At 47.0% G+C, this 14,515-nt stretch overlaps 5 protein-coding genes across 5 annotated transcripts; all 5 read right to left on the minus strand.

Moving 5' to 3' along the window:
- Window positions 1-327: 327 nt before the first annotated feature.
- LHYA1_G002196 (putative AIM2 family protein) lies at window positions 328-1,370 on the minus strand (the record flags this gene model as incomplete). Its single annotated transcript, XM_031147173.1, has 4 exons — window positions 328-412; window positions 495-589; window positions 688-1,181; window positions 1,259-1,370. 4 exons carry the CDS (start codon window positions 1,368-1,370, stop codon window positions 328-330), a joined length of 786 nt encoding a protein of 261 aa, XP_031007600.1.
- An 847-nt stretch (window positions 1,371-2,217) lies between these two features.
- On the minus strand, window positions 2,218-4,054 carry LHYA1_G002197 (Cyrochrome P450 monooxygenase; the record flags this gene model as incomplete). Its single annotated transcript, XM_031147174.1, has 5 exons — window positions 2,218-2,562; window positions 2,627-3,279; window positions 3,364-3,694; window positions 3,766-3,838; window positions 3,903-4,054. The coding sequence occupies 5 exons, from the start codon at window positions 4,052-4,054 to the stop codon at window positions 2,218-2,220; spliced, it is 1,554 nt and encodes a 517-aa protein (XP_031007570.1).
- Window positions 4,055-4,712: 658 nt separating this feature from the next.
- TMEM184C (Transmembrane protein) lies at window positions 4,713-6,097 on the minus strand (the record flags this gene model as incomplete). Its single annotated transcript, XM_031147175.1, has 6 exons — window positions 4,713-4,892; window positions 4,942-5,286; window positions 5,342-5,475; window positions 5,640-5,655; window positions 5,708-5,833; window positions 5,885-6,097. The coding sequence occupies 6 exons, from the start codon at window positions 6,095-6,097 to the stop codon at window positions 4,713-4,715; spliced, it is 1,014 nt and encodes a 337-aa protein (XP_031007574.1).
- Window positions 6,098-8,441: 2,344 nt separating this feature from the next.
- On the minus strand, window positions 8,442-9,965 carry PIL1 (Sphingolipid long chain base-responsive protein; the record flags this gene model as incomplete). Its single annotated transcript, XM_031147176.1, has 5 exons — window positions 8,442-9,073; window positions 9,124-9,307; window positions 9,361-9,494; window positions 9,776-9,851; window positions 9,924-9,965. The coding sequence occupies 5 exons, from the start codon at window positions 9,963-9,965 to the stop codon at window positions 8,442-8,444; spliced, it is 1,068 nt and encodes a 355-aa protein (XP_031007575.1).
- A 2,233-nt stretch (window positions 9,966-12,198) lies between these two features.
- LHYA1_G002200 (uncharacterized protein) lies at window positions 12,199-14,417 on the minus strand (the record flags this gene model as incomplete). The annotated part of the gene is made up of 2 exons (XM_031147177.1): window positions 12,199-14,155; window positions 14,203-14,417. The coding sequence occupies 2 exons, from the start codon at window positions 14,415-14,417 to the stop codon at window positions 12,199-12,201; spliced, it is 2,172 nt and encodes a 723-aa protein (XP_031007541.1).
- Between the last annotated feature and the right edge of the window lie 98 nt (window positions 14,418-14,515).

Below are 14,515 nucleotides of genomic sequence, written 5' to 3' on the forward strand. Positions count from 1 at the left end.
CGAGCCCCTGAACCAACACCCGAGCCAACACCCAAGATCTTTAAAGTTAATAGTCTATCCCAATTACTGATTAGATGGTCTTTCGCGTGGATTTTGGGAATAGAGCCTTAAACGCGATAGGTCCCAATCATAGATGTCTCTAAACTTCTGGTTACTCGGAAAGTTTTCTGCAGCTTGGGTGGTCTTATATCTCTTTAGACATGGATTAATTTGCGGATGGCAATGACAAATTCACGTTAATGTAAGCTTTACGGGAAACGATTTTTTATTATTACCATTGCAGCTCGATGATCGAAGGCATCGCCTTATTTCCGCACGTCTTGCAACTTACAAGGATTGAGCAAAGAACTCGCGAACTATTCTGTATCCACGCAAATATTCCTCAAACTTATGCAGATCCTCGAAATCAGCCCTACATCATATCAGTATTAAGTGCATGAGGTGGTAAGTGTCTAAAATATGTCTTTCAGGAACAGATGGAGGGGTGTACGTACCTGGAAGTCATCCAGCCATGGACTGAATCGGTAAAAATCTCACTGAAACTTGAAGTAGACGCCATTTTCAGATCTTGGACCCAAGGATCTACCTCCTAGCATTGTCACATTTTATCAGCAAATTTACTACTAGCGTCTCCCGATTTCCGCAAGATGAACCCTCTCATCATTCTTTAGGCACACTGCAACTCACCTCAGGAACCTCGTCCAAAGACGACAAAACCACCATCGGAATAGTGACTTTTGCCGCATCAGCCCTTTCAAGCAAGCTGGGATGACACTGTCCAGAGGCCTTAAACAAGCTCCCCTCCCGCGACACCAAAGCAGCGATCTTCCCACCCCAACAAAATCCCAAGATGGCCCATTCCTCAATCTGCGGATTCGCCTTCTTGATCGCCTCCATCAGCGGTGCTATCCTCGGCACTGTCTTGGCAGGATCCGCGGGTCCGTTCATGAAGGCGGCTATGCTGGCAACATCCTTGGGCGTTTTCGGAGGGTAGGTTTGCACGTCGGCAGCGTGGTCTCCGAACCAGTCTGGCATGAATACTTTGTATTGTCCACCTTTGTCGGGAGTTTCGTGGTGGCCTGAAGCAAGGATATCGGCTCCGCGGACTGTTTGGACGAATATGCCGAAGATGTCGTATATCATAAGGATTCCGCGTTTGGTTGTGGGCGACCCGGTTTCGTCTAATTGGTGTTATTAGTTGGGTCTGAAGAAATACCTCGACGGAAATTGAGATAAATGGTAATAAAACAAAGCTCACAAGTCTTTAGTCCGTCATACTCGACGTATTTCCCGGTTTGGTTATAGTTGTAGCCACCGCGGAGGATGACAGGTGCACGGGTGCAACAGGCCTTGCTGTGGGAGATATTCATCTTGGCTCACAAATGACAGGACGAAGAAGGTCAAGAAATGGATTGTAGCATATTTCCGAGCAAATGTAGTCAGTATTGAGGGACATAGTGACCTATATATGCCCTACCTCTTCAGCAAAATGATCCCAGGATATGTTTTCTTTTCGTCACATTAAATTTGTAAACAACTTGATCCTAACCTCGGAGCTGCACGGCGTACACTCATCATAGCAGTTCTGATGTTACCTTTACCCCGCTAACTTATCAGAACTGGACAGCTCTAGCCCTGGCTCGCAACACCTTCATCGAAGTCGTATGTGCAATCGATTAGTGAGCGGTGCCACCTACGATCGTAAGCATCCGGAACGTTCTACAGACTGATTACTGAGCCATTCTTGTGGCTTGCGGGTGCGGGTGCGGGTGCAGAATCTGCACGGCAGATGCGGGGACCGGCATGCATAGCATAGCCTATAGTAAGCTTAATTGCCCAGCCATGATTTCCTATTCAGGGCATTTTTGCTCTATTTGAGACTTGCGGTTGTCATCCAGTGGAATCTAGATAAAACGGCATTCATAATCCCAGGGATACCGTGCATTACCCTGATATAGTTGGATTTATGGAGTAGCTACTGTAGCTCTTCAAATGTCTGCTTTGGAGTCGAAATACTTCGAATGTCTGCCTGGCAAGCTTTTGTCGTAGTAGGCTATACGCTTAGTAGATTTGTAGAAGGTAAACGGATATTCATAACCAAGTCTCGCTAAGTCTGCTGGTTTCTAATTTGCATGCTAGACTTCCTCAAGTCCCAAGTCCTCGCTCAATAATCACCCCATTCTACTGTGAACGTAGATAGATGATGTAAGACTAAACCTACTTCACAAACACCTGAATGCCTTTCGATCCCCTCTTCACAAAGGGGATAAACATATCCGCCACCATCTCTACGTCTTGTTTCATCGTCTCAAACAGCTCAAGGCTTCCCTCTGGCCCCGTACTTTCAGGCCCTCCATAACGCCGGAAGATATTGGCCAGTGTAGTATAGAGCTCGGCGTATGCGAGGTTGATGCCCGCACACTGCCGAGTTCCCTTGGAAAAGGAAATCAGGTACTTGTCAAGGCGGGGGTCGTCGATCCAGCGCTGCGGAATGTATTCGTGGGACTTTGGGAAGATTGATTCGTTGTGGTGTATTAGATATGAGGTCATGCTTGTTGGGGTCTAGAAAGATTATTAGAATCCATTGGGAGAACGTGTGAATGTCAGGAGATCGATTGAAACGTACTCCTGGTGGAATATGCCAGTCCTTCTTCCCATCATTGAACACCATAACATCAACTGGCGAGACTCTCGGTAGCCTGGTACTAAGGCCATATGAAAGCCGCAAACCCTCTTGGATACACGCAGTCAGGTATGGAAGCTGCTCAATGTTCTCCACCGGCACCGGTTTATCCGGATCAGGAATCGCTTCTTCGAGTTCTACCCTCAACCTTTCTAAAATCGTGGGATTCGTTAATATATAGAACGTGATGACTGAAAGACACCAAGCAGTTGTCTCAGTACCTGCTGAAACAACAACTTGTGCCTCCTGTACAAGTCGATCAATGCTCTTTTCGCTGTCCGGGACGTCGCCCTCGAGTAATTCCTGGAAGAGGGTAGGATGACTTGTCTTCGTGGAAAGATCGCAAGAGCCATTCTTTATCGCCTCGATGGATTTTGCACAGTCAAGTACGAAATCGATATACAAGGAGATGTTCGGTGCAATTGCAAGGGCTAGCCAATGTGGAAGTGAAGTGAGGAGTTGAAAGGGCCAGTATATCTGATTATTGAAGTGCATAGTGGCAGCTTGTTCGTGCATTGCCTGGGCGTATGCTGGGTCAAAATCTTCTTGCTCGAGGCGCTGAGGTCTTCGCCCGAAAGAGTAGTCGGCGATGACATCTGAATTCGGTATACTGTATTAGCAATGTATAAGGAAAAATGATGGCGGAAGTAAGTTAAGATAGGAATCAGCTGTATGTGTACCACTTGATAGTGCGACATAAGCCAGAGATATAGTCAGTCGTTTCCCCGAGACTTTAAAACCTTTGATCCGCGACAATAGCTGGTCTACACGCTCTTGAATGACTGGCTGGAGACGTCTAACGCTGGCTTTAGAGAAGAACAGATTTATCACTCCACGGCGCATCCTGTGAATATCGTGGTCAATCGATCCCCATGCCGATGAATCATTTGCAGCCCATTTATTGTGCCATCTGTACTTATCACGCTTCTTGCTCGACCCGGCGTATAGTTCATCGTAGAATTCTGGGGTGTCGATGTGAAGCTCGTAGGGGTTTATTCGAATGATGGGGCCCTGAGTTTTCGTTAGTGTTGAGACGTCTGCGCTCCTTCTCTCGGGGATCGATTGATAGCATTCACACTTACGTATTGCGCATGCAACCTATGTATTTTAAAGACATATTGCCCACCGAGCCAGGCATCATAGTAGAACTCGTACCTATCTTACGGTTAGTCTATCACTGCAGGCTACCTGTGAGAGGGAAACTCGACGACTGACTTACCAGAGCGTGAATGCCGCAAGCTTTGGGCCCGGAAAGTGAGCAATTGGAGAAAAGTAGAGGCGGTAGACAGCGGTCTGGATGCACCACACGACTACTAAGGCCAAGATTACCCCAAAAAAGGTGGTCTGGGGGAGGATGTCAAAGAAGAGCATATTGTTGAGAATGTTTAGAATAAAGACGAGGTGCGGTTGATGCGTGTGAAACAAGGAGCAGACACGAGCATGCGTATATATCTGTGCTACAGATCCACTCTGGGTGTCGCTATTAGTAGCCTCGACCGATCCATATTGTGTACCACGTGTAACATTTAGAGGGCGGGGTATGTGTGTCTTAATATATGCATATGCATGACCGTTTTGGATGCGTCCCAAAGAGTCAGGTAATGCTACTCTCACGAGGTTTTATTGCCGGTCGTGTTCAGTTCATACAAACTCCTAGTCGTATATTTCATTGCCAACATTGGCATAAAACTATAAGAACGTACGGAGCAAGTCAGGAAAGCATTGCGATTAAGTTTAACGTAGTAGGTTGGCAAGCGATACGCTAAGAGAACATCTGACTGCTTGCACTTCAACCCACAGAGTGCGCTATACTTGAAGATCAATGATCCCAGAATATATGGAACCGGTTTAAGGGCTTACCCTCTTCTTTCTCTCCAATATCTTCCTCAGATACAAAGCTTATACAATGCATTCGTGGTAGATAAAACAACGCCAGCAAAGAGAGAGACATCCCGTACGTTAAACAAGCTCTCCCCTCCATCTATCACAAAACGCCAACAGCAATGGTATCTCGTAGCATCAATCGTATCTAGTGGTGATATCCCGTATCCTGGTTAAACGGTGTCCCAGCATGATACGCATCAGGGAGCTGAAAATTCTCCTGTTGATATGTCGCCGCCTGTTGGTAAGGCATTCCTTGTGGGTGTGCAGTATTATGTGGATACTCCGGTGTCTGCCCATAATTCTGCTGCATGCTAATCCTCTCATACTAGCCATCATTATCAGCCTTAGCCCTCTTTCGAGTCTCAAATACTCACCTCCGTGCTTGAACCCGTATCCCATACCTTACTCGGACTTGCGCTCAATTTGTTCTTCGCCAGCGTTAGCATACCGAAAATTCCCTTGATGATATCGATGAGACTAAAGGCCGTGATGATGGCTTTAATGCCTAAGAATCCACCATGATACCCGCCGTGCCCAAGCGGAACAGCACTAACGCCTTTGGTGGGGTAGTATTCGTGTGTGCGGAAAACGTAGAGGAAGGCGAGGGCGAATATGACCATTTCGACCGACAGGAGTAGGTTCGGGAGACCGATGGTGAGATCATTATATGTGTAGTGCTCGGTCGGTTTCATGGAACTTTGAAGGAATGAGAAGACGAGCTGAAGAGAAAAAGGTCAGATGTTGGCTTGGCAAGGGCAGAAGGGCGAGACTAACGTCTTGTAGGAAGCTCAAGCCAATAATTGCTTTGAAGCCGACCAATTTGGAAAGCGGTTTGCGACGTTTTGTAACATCTTTTGTGACAGTGTAGAATTTGATGACGGAAACAACAGCGACTGTAGTGCTAATCACTAAAGTAATGGAAGTTAGTAACATTAAATCAAATAATACTTGTTTTCTTCCAGTAAGAATAAAATGTGGAAATAAACGATGGATTTTCGTTTGAGGGGTGCAATAGAGGCAGCAGAATGTTCAGAAAGCAAAAGGAGAAGGTCTTAAAGCGCATATTGCTTACTATTGAGAATGGACATCTACTCCAGAATTAGTGACATTTGTTGATATTATATTAGGGAATAAGCATACCCATATCTTTGCAAAGTAGAATTTATTTGATTCCTTACAATATGTGCCAGCTGCCTGCGTAATGTCCGTGATGACTAATTGCAAGAGCATGGCAAATGGTAGTTGGAACACCCCAATACAAGCAGCCTATTGTTTGTTAGTAACCCGCTATTGACTTATGGCGTTGAAGTAACGTACCCTATACTGCCTTGTCGCACCCGAAGAAGCCAAGAATGCTACTCTATCTTCCTCATTCTCCTGAATAAATTCGCAGAGCAGGAGGAAAAAGCTCGAAAACGCAATCCCTTCATAAACCCCCTGGATATTTTTGATATATATGGCTGAACCATCAAAGGCGATCGATAGGAATGTGACCAGAGAGAAGACTGGCACCATAAATACTATTCGCATGACTCTGTATGAATATTAGCATATGCTTCCCCTAAAGCTGGAAGGACTACTGACTGCTTTTGCTCTTTTGGGAGCGAGAAATGTGTCGCGTGTCTTATGATTAAGAAGAAGGAGACCAAGCACACAAATGCCATGCAAGACCCTGAGATTATCACGGATAAGTCATGAAATTTAAGTGAACCAATTATAGGAACTTGAGCTACAAATTGGTTACTGTCAGTGACGTTTCAAAACAGTCGTTGCGGGGGGTTATACTCGGGTTTGGATGACTCCCAACGGGACAAACATGTTTTGTAGTCGAATTCGAGCTGGTGGAGCTATCGTTATCATGGAACAAACGCATCGTAGGCGTGGCAGACAGGACTAAGACAAGTGGAATGAAGCAAGAGATATTCAGCAGTTTTCAAGCGGCCAAGAAGAACGGATTGTAGGTTGAGTAAGTAATATGCTAGAAACTGCCAGAGAGAGTGGTAGTCTTATATGAAATATCCATATAGATCTTCTTGCTAAGAATAGGCCTACCAGCGCGGGGATAGATGCTATTAGTCTGTTTCTCCCATTTCAGGGGTAAGACTTCCGGGGTTACGTATAAGGCTGTGCCTCTTATAAGATCAAGCATTGTCGGTCCATGCAAACAAAGCTTATATTTGGGCCACTGATATTGCATAGCGAGAGCCATAAAGTGGTTGAAGCAGCACAGACAGGATGAGTTGAGATATCGGAATAATTTCTCTGCTGCAAACAGCATACCATATCGGGTAAGCTGCGCGAAGGAGGCGCTAATTGGTGGGCCGGCCTGGCTCCGTTCCTCATTTCCAGCCCCTTCCCTCCCAAACAACGACCCCGGCTTCACCGCCCCAAGCCAAAATTGCTCAAGATCATCATTGAGCTGAGTACCCTTTGCGATATTGGAATGCGGCGCTCTCGAATCCTACATCCCTCAACACTATATCTATCTTGTTATGTCCTACTCTGCGCCTCCGCTGTCATGGGTGGATATGGATCTGACACGTTATTTTGAAAGATCTTCTCGCAGATTATCTCCAAACATACCGTGCCGATAACTATACTCCGTATAGTTATAAATAATTCAACGGCACAAGTACCGCTGATCCTGTTGGCACCTGGTGCATATCAACACAATCTGCAGCTGGAATCGAGTATATCCTTCTTTCAACTAAGTCAATTGGTACTATCAAAACTCTGAGTAAGTTATCATCTCTTCAGTCTCGGTTCCGAATTCGAATATAGATCCAGGAGCACGATCCAAGTCCCGACCAGGACCACCAGGGCTCAACTTGAACCAAGTCTTGACGTTCTCCATCATAGAAGAGTCTCAGCTTCGATGCGTCCTCCAAACCAGCAGCAGGGTTATCCATAATGGCAACAAGCTCTTCGGTGTTGATCTTTTCGATCAAGAGCTGGAAAGTGCATGCGAAGCAATACAAATCAAACGATGGAAGAGTGGGAGCTCGCATTGAACGGTGTGCATAAAGAACTAGGTCGGTCGAGCAAGACTAGCCCTACCATCAACAAGTCATGGCAGATGGGATGTAAAGGGGAGAAAATAAATACGCGAGCCCGTCGTATTACCCTGCCCTGCCTCCTGCTAAAACCCTTACTTACCCTTCCTTAACCCTCAACACAAAACAACCCCCACAGATCTACACAGCACTAGCCTCACAAAACAACATATATGCTCGATGCCTACCGAATTTACTTACGGAAACCCTACGTTTATATATCTATATATATCTTCATTCATTCATCCACTCACACGGGAATATATATAATGGAACATAACTAACTTTACCCAGAACTGTCAGCTACTCACGCATCCGCAATTGCAATTGCAATAGGGGTTGGAAGTACGAGACAAGACATGGTGGAGAGGTAGATATATTCGATGAGGAAGATACTTTGATTTCATTATCGATATCCTGGTTTTCTTACCAAAGGATGTATAGTATACCTTGCATTATACCTCTACATTTACAACCCCATTCCCCTACAAGCACTGCATCTCATCTCATAACATCATATAGCAAAACTAGCGGCTTTAAAGGTTAAAGGTGTAAATAAGAAAGAATATAATTTTCAGGCGCAGCACTACAAATACATAAACGCATTTATCCACCCATCCCATTCCGTTCCAGGCCATCCTCATCCATTCATCAATAAATTACCACCGCACATTAATTAGCCTATACCCCTCCCAACGGGTATATTCGCAGCGCATTTTCATGAATCACCAAAAGAAAGATCTTGCTTGGGAATATCCACAACCAGTCCGAATGTGACTCGCCACTACCCCGTGCCTCAACATCCTGCTCATTAGACAATCTTATGCGATAACCTCTTCAGTACGGCCTCTCGACTCGCCATTAATAGCGCTATCTTGGATAGAAGGTGCACCAAGCTCCTCCTCTTCCTCCTCATCATCAAACTCATCGCCCTTGTGAGCGCTAGCTGGAACCCAGAGACCTGATTCGCGGTCGTTCAATGGCTGATCTTGGCCTGAGAGATCATGACCCTCGGCATTACGCTGGATGTTGTTGCGACGGCGTTGAGACAATGTGCGGGCACGAGTTGAGAGGTTAGACGAAACCTTGGCGTTGGCAGTAACCCAATTGGTGAGTGCGTCTTCACAGTCTTGGATGATAGCCTTAGAAGCCTCATAGCCATCGTACGCAGCGCGGGTCTCGCCCGGCGTCACCGGTGTGTCATCGACAAGCTCGAGGAGGTGCTTTCCGAAGCCAGCGATGATGGCGAGCTTCTCGCAGTGTTCGCGGAGGGCATCAAATTGGTAGGTGTAGGCTGCCTTTAGCTTCTCACGGGTAATGTTGGAGAGCTGGGCTTCGGCGACTAGGGACTCGGCTTCGGCGCGAACAAGCTCTTGCTCGAGGACGACAATCTTGGGAGAGTTGGGCTCCTTGTACTTGAGCTGAGCGATTTGGTCGGTGATCTTTTGCTTGCCTGTGCACGTGATTAATAATTGAAAAAGAGGGTCGAGTGCTGTGACTTACGGTCTCTGCTGGGTTGGACGGAAGCCTCGATGTTTCGGATGCTCTTAATGGTAACCCGGTATTGGTCATAACGGTCAACATACTGGTCCTCAAGCTCACCGATCTCGTAGAGCAAGACACCGAGCTTATCCGTGACATCCGAAACGTCGTCATCGCATGCCTCACCCCAGATGGAGAGTTGTTGCTAGAATCACATTAATCAACGGTAAAAGCTTTGCGGCATAGTCAATAACGTACAGCAACCTCCATACGCTCACGGCCCACGAGCTCCATGCTGCGCATCACGTTCTTCTCCATCTTGACGAGCTGAGAGAGCTTCTTGGCAAGATCTGGGCCGAATTGCCCGGCGGTTTGCTTGCGGAGAGCATGGCCTATTGAGCGCGTTAGCATGCGAACATTATCATAACTGAAATTCTAGTGTCGGGGTCTGGCTCGTGGTCCCAGCAACGGGAGCAGCGGTTGGTACACCGTGGCGTGGGGCTGCTGGCTTGAGAGGAACGCGCAGCAGCAACACAGTATCATACGATACTGCAAACACCAAGATGCCTCTCGCGATCAATTGCCCTCGTCGACGGAACCATACCGACATGCCGCCATGTGTATTGGAGATAAATGTTGCGATAACCACCACGTCATAGGGGGATTCACTAACCAAGACCGCCCTTTCCGAACAAACGTCCGGACTTGGTGCTAGAAGGTGGTGGAGGAGGGTTCTGGAGTTGCGAGGCCTGCGCAGAAGTTAATTAGGTTAGCACTGTATAGGAAGCTGATGATGATTGCGCAAAGAGGGAAGCGCATACAGTAGGAGCCCGCGACTGTCTCATGGAGTATGTGCGATGCATGATGTCTGGTGTTGTTGTTTGTTGTTGTTGTTGTTGATGTTGATGTTGATGTTGATGTGAGGTTGCTTGTTTGTTTGTTCTTGGATCAATCAAGTATGCAGTCGTTTACTCTACTTGGACTGTAGATTGGATGTATAGTGTGATGTGTTTTCGCTTTGTTTGAAAGTAAGTGAGAACAAGCAAGGTTTTTAGGTGTGAAAGGGACGAGAGTGTTGATATTTGAAGCTCCTGCCTCCATGACGATCATTCCCGACTAGGTGCTGCGCCCAGGCCCAAACAACATGCATGACGTAGCCACCCAGCTTGTCAAGGTTAAGCTACAGTACTGTACCGTCAAATCTAGAATCCATCCCCGCAGCCGCTGTCCCTCACCCTCACCATCATCACCCAAATGAGAATGGACCCTGGATGCATTTCTTTCCGTAAAAAAAGATGTATTATATTACTCGTATCCTTGATTGATCTTTATAGATCATGGCCATGGATATATATTTACATACCTATCTATCTATGTATCTATGTATCTACCCATCTCTTTCTCCTACCCACCTAACCAGACCACATTTACAAACACAAACACAGACTACTTACTTACCGTAAATAAAGACTAGAAATAATGTCTACGTCATCCCCTTCCTCCTCCTAGGCGCGTTGCAAAGCAATCTTGAATATCGACACCGGGTTAGATCTAGTGCACGGCTTAGTTCTGCAGCGGTGTGGGGTGGTGGTGTGATGTGACTTTGATGTTTGATCCCAATGCAGCCAACTGTGGCTTGTATTGGACCTGAGCTAATGCTGACTTGTACCTAGTAAGTATTGCACATGGAAATCTCTTAGGTATTGTGAGGGTCATTTGCGGGCCAAAGTGATAGACGGATCACTGGAGGTACAGTACAGTAGCTTAGTCATGCTTGAGGTTATCTTATCGCAGCATCTGTAGATCTTAATAAAACCAAGTCTTCACTCTAATTGAACTCTAATATGAGTACTACCTACGTATGTATACATTTACATATATATCCAACTCATTTCAATACATCTATGCATATGTATCAACAATAAATCCTTCCACTGTGCCATCCCTCCGAATGCGTAGCTTCTTCTGCCCAAGTAGATCTCACAAGCCAAATAGTATATCCTCTCATCCACCCACAATACATATATATTCCATCCCCATCCCCATCCCCACCCCACCTCTCCTCTCCTCCACCCCCCAAAATAATCATTCCCTACATACCGTACCCGCACACACCACACAAGAAACCTATATCATACAGTCCAGTCCAATCCAGTACATCTAATATAACCCGCCCATCTCCTCGCGTCAGCAACCCACACGTGTGCACATACATGCCTGTCGATCCGATCCGATCCGCCGTTCCACGGATTATACTGTATATAGCAGCGTGGGACGAGTGCGTAGCATATATGCAAGAATAGGATAGAATATAATGGAATGGAATGTTCACAGTACGCGGGTGGGGCTGAAGCTTTCGTTTGTGTTGGATGGATGTATACAGGTGGAGTTGGAGTTGGAGTTGGGACTGGGGGCTGGGGCTGGGACTGGCTTGTTTGATTTAAGCTAAGTGAGGGAGGGAAGGAGGTGTTGGATGGATGGAATGGATGGGACGGTAGAATTTTCTTGCGAGGAAGACGAGGAAGTTAGTGAAGAAGAGTGTTGATGTTTAATTTGGATAAAAGGAAGCAAGCAATCACATCACATCACATCACAAAGCATGCATCCAAACATACACATAGATATAACCCTCATTGCCATTACTCCTTCCCCCCACCAGCCCCCATCTCCCCCCAAAGTCCTTTCTATAAACAAGACGCATGGATATGTACGACCAACTCCTTTGCATGACGCCCAGCATCAAATCCCTGCTATATACGCCATCCATCTGTCTATAAACACAAGATCTATGCCAATCCAAAAGATCCCGCAATGCTTTTCCCCACCCAGCCCCCTGTTCCATTACTTATTTAATACATATATAACGTAAATTCTTGCCACATTCATGGCGCGCAATATATACAAAATCAAATCAAATCAATCGCAAGAGCAAAACAAAAGAATCAGAGTGGGGGTATCTAAAGGAAAAATGTATAACTGTAATGCGGGTGGGTATCGTTTTGGAGGCAACGCAATGCGGAAATGCACAGGTGGTATCGTATCGATGGAGCAGCAGTAAAAATCTTCACTGGCAAACAGACAAAAGAAAATGAAATGCTAAAAGGCCCAGGAAATTTGCCATCTTGTTGTAATACTAGGATGCATCTCTGCGCCGTATCTCTGCAAAATATGTTTCGTTTTTGAAAACCGATGTCGTTTCTGTGGGTCGAATATCTGACCTCGGATTGTGTCGACAGCGGCCAAGACGCTCCATTCCCGTTTCAACGGACCCATTTGGCAGCAATTCACCATGGCCCTCTTGCGTGCCGGTTCTTCGAGGTGAAGCACGTACTCGAGTAGCTCGTAGAGGCCTCGCGTTGCAATGTTGTAGATTAGGGTGTTCCCTTCGCCGTCGAGGACGCGGAGGGTTTCCAGAAGCGTGGGGTCGCCGCGGGGAAGCAGCACTTGCATGAGCTGCACCGTTTGCTGCGGTGTTTCAGGTGTGAGTTCTGGGTCATCGTTGCAGCGCGATTGGGTGACGATGGCGTGGGCGGGCGTCATGCCCGTGTCGTCCGGTCCGTTCCTATCCCTCCCCTGGTTACAAGCACACATCAATTGGTCCAAGTAAGAATTGGAATGCGCATTCGTCCGGTTGCAGACGCGGCACTCGTAAAAACCAAAGTAAGACGTGCCTCTAGCTCCTCGCGCGATGTCGTGGAGGCCGTACAGTTGTCTGTTCCGTTCGAGAATCTCACCGGATTGGGATAGGAATACCTTGACCTCCACGATGCCTGCTTGCATTTTCTGATAATCTGCTGGCGATTCCGACTTGCGTTTCTGTGCTACTTCAACCATCATCATGATTGCGGTCCTTCCGGAAGTGTCAAAAGTGCTTAATTGATGCTCAATCCAGGGAAACGCCCTGAAAATCTTCGAGTAGAGATCTCGCTCAAGAGGCCGCTGTAGAAGACAATGAAGCGGCGTTCGTCCCTTCATATCTCGCTGTGTAAGTAACAGTCCTGGTGGGGTCTCTTGGACTTTGAACCAATCCACAAAATCCATCAATTCGTCTCCAAGAGCTTGTGGATCAACCACGTGTAAAGGGTTTTGCCCAAAGACATTTGGGGTGGTTTCTTTCCATTGAGACAGGTGGGTGAAATATTCCATGCCGACTCCTGCAGACATAAGATAATGTAATGTATGGTTCCCTGCGAAGTCGACTTTGCATACGTCTCTCAGGCCGAACATGGCGGGTCCAAACATATTAGGATCTACGCTACGAGCTTGCAACATGAGAGCATGCCATTGAGAGAAGCCACAAATGTTGCAAGTGGCAAAAGATACATCCCAACGTAAGTGGCTATGAGTCTTGCCGCAGGGAATGACTCGTAAGGAATTGTTCCATACTCCAGCCCGAGAATCATGCTTAGGAGGTTTTACAGATCGACTTCTGGACATGGATGATGTTTGGCTGAATTGACTGCTTGAACTCAAGGAAGAATTTGTCGTCGCTAGACTGGCCATCGAATACCGTGGTTCTGAGAAGGTGTCATCGAACTGAAAACTTGACTGAGCGCTTCCAGTCGACCAAGTTTCCATGGTGGCTATAGACATTCTATCTGGTGTAGGGCTTCTGATTGAATCAATCTGCCGACGCATTGGGGAGAAGTAGTCTTGCGCCAAATCAAATGAATGTTGCGATGACTGGGAGGATTGCGATGGTGGAGGTGGCGCGGAGACTTGTGGAGGGTGCAACGGGCGTGACGAATGTGATGTTCGGGATGCTATGGGGGGTAATGGCGGCAATGATGTTTGCGGAGGGGGCAGTTGCTGCGGCAAAGGCGGGAGCGATGTCTGCGGAGGAGGGAGCTGCTGTGGTAGGTGAGAGGCTGGTTGAGGTTGAATTGGTCGAATTGGTAACCTTGCCGGGGTTCCTGGCGTCGTAGTTGCTGCTACCTCTTGAATATTGCTCGAACCCGAGACAAGCCCAAACAGCTCCCGAACCGTCTGCTCCCGCTCATATTGGCTAACCGGGAGATGCCAGTCCTTGTACCGATTGGCATATGTCTTGTAACTTAATGATGGTGAGATGTTGCCTCTATTCAGAGCGCAATGACTTACGAGTAGTCTAGTTTGGATTTCATGTAGTCTCTGATTTGCGGGAAGCTAATCCGGGTCATATAAAGTCGCACCAGCTCTGGCTGATGGAGCAGCTCCCACGTCTTGTTGGCCCTTGTATCGTCCGGGTCGCGATGTAGTAAGATCTTGTGGCATTGTTCATCCGTCAAAGCAAAGCACTGCTCCTTCGAGGGAAGCGGCAGGCCTGGCGGCGCCATTCTGAATTGCTACGAATCCGCGTTATCGCGACGGGTACTGATGAATTCCATCCGTCAAAGATAACACCAAAATCAAAGTGAGCCACCCAAAAGAAAAG

Source organism: Lachnellula hyalina (assembly GCF_007821495.1).
Source record: "Lachnellula hyalina strain CBS 185.66 chromosome Unknown contig00026, whole genome shotgun sequence".
NCBI classification, from domain to species: Eukaryota; Fungi; Ascomycota; class Leotiomycetes; order Helotiales; family Lachnaceae; genus Lachnellula; species Lachnellula hyalina.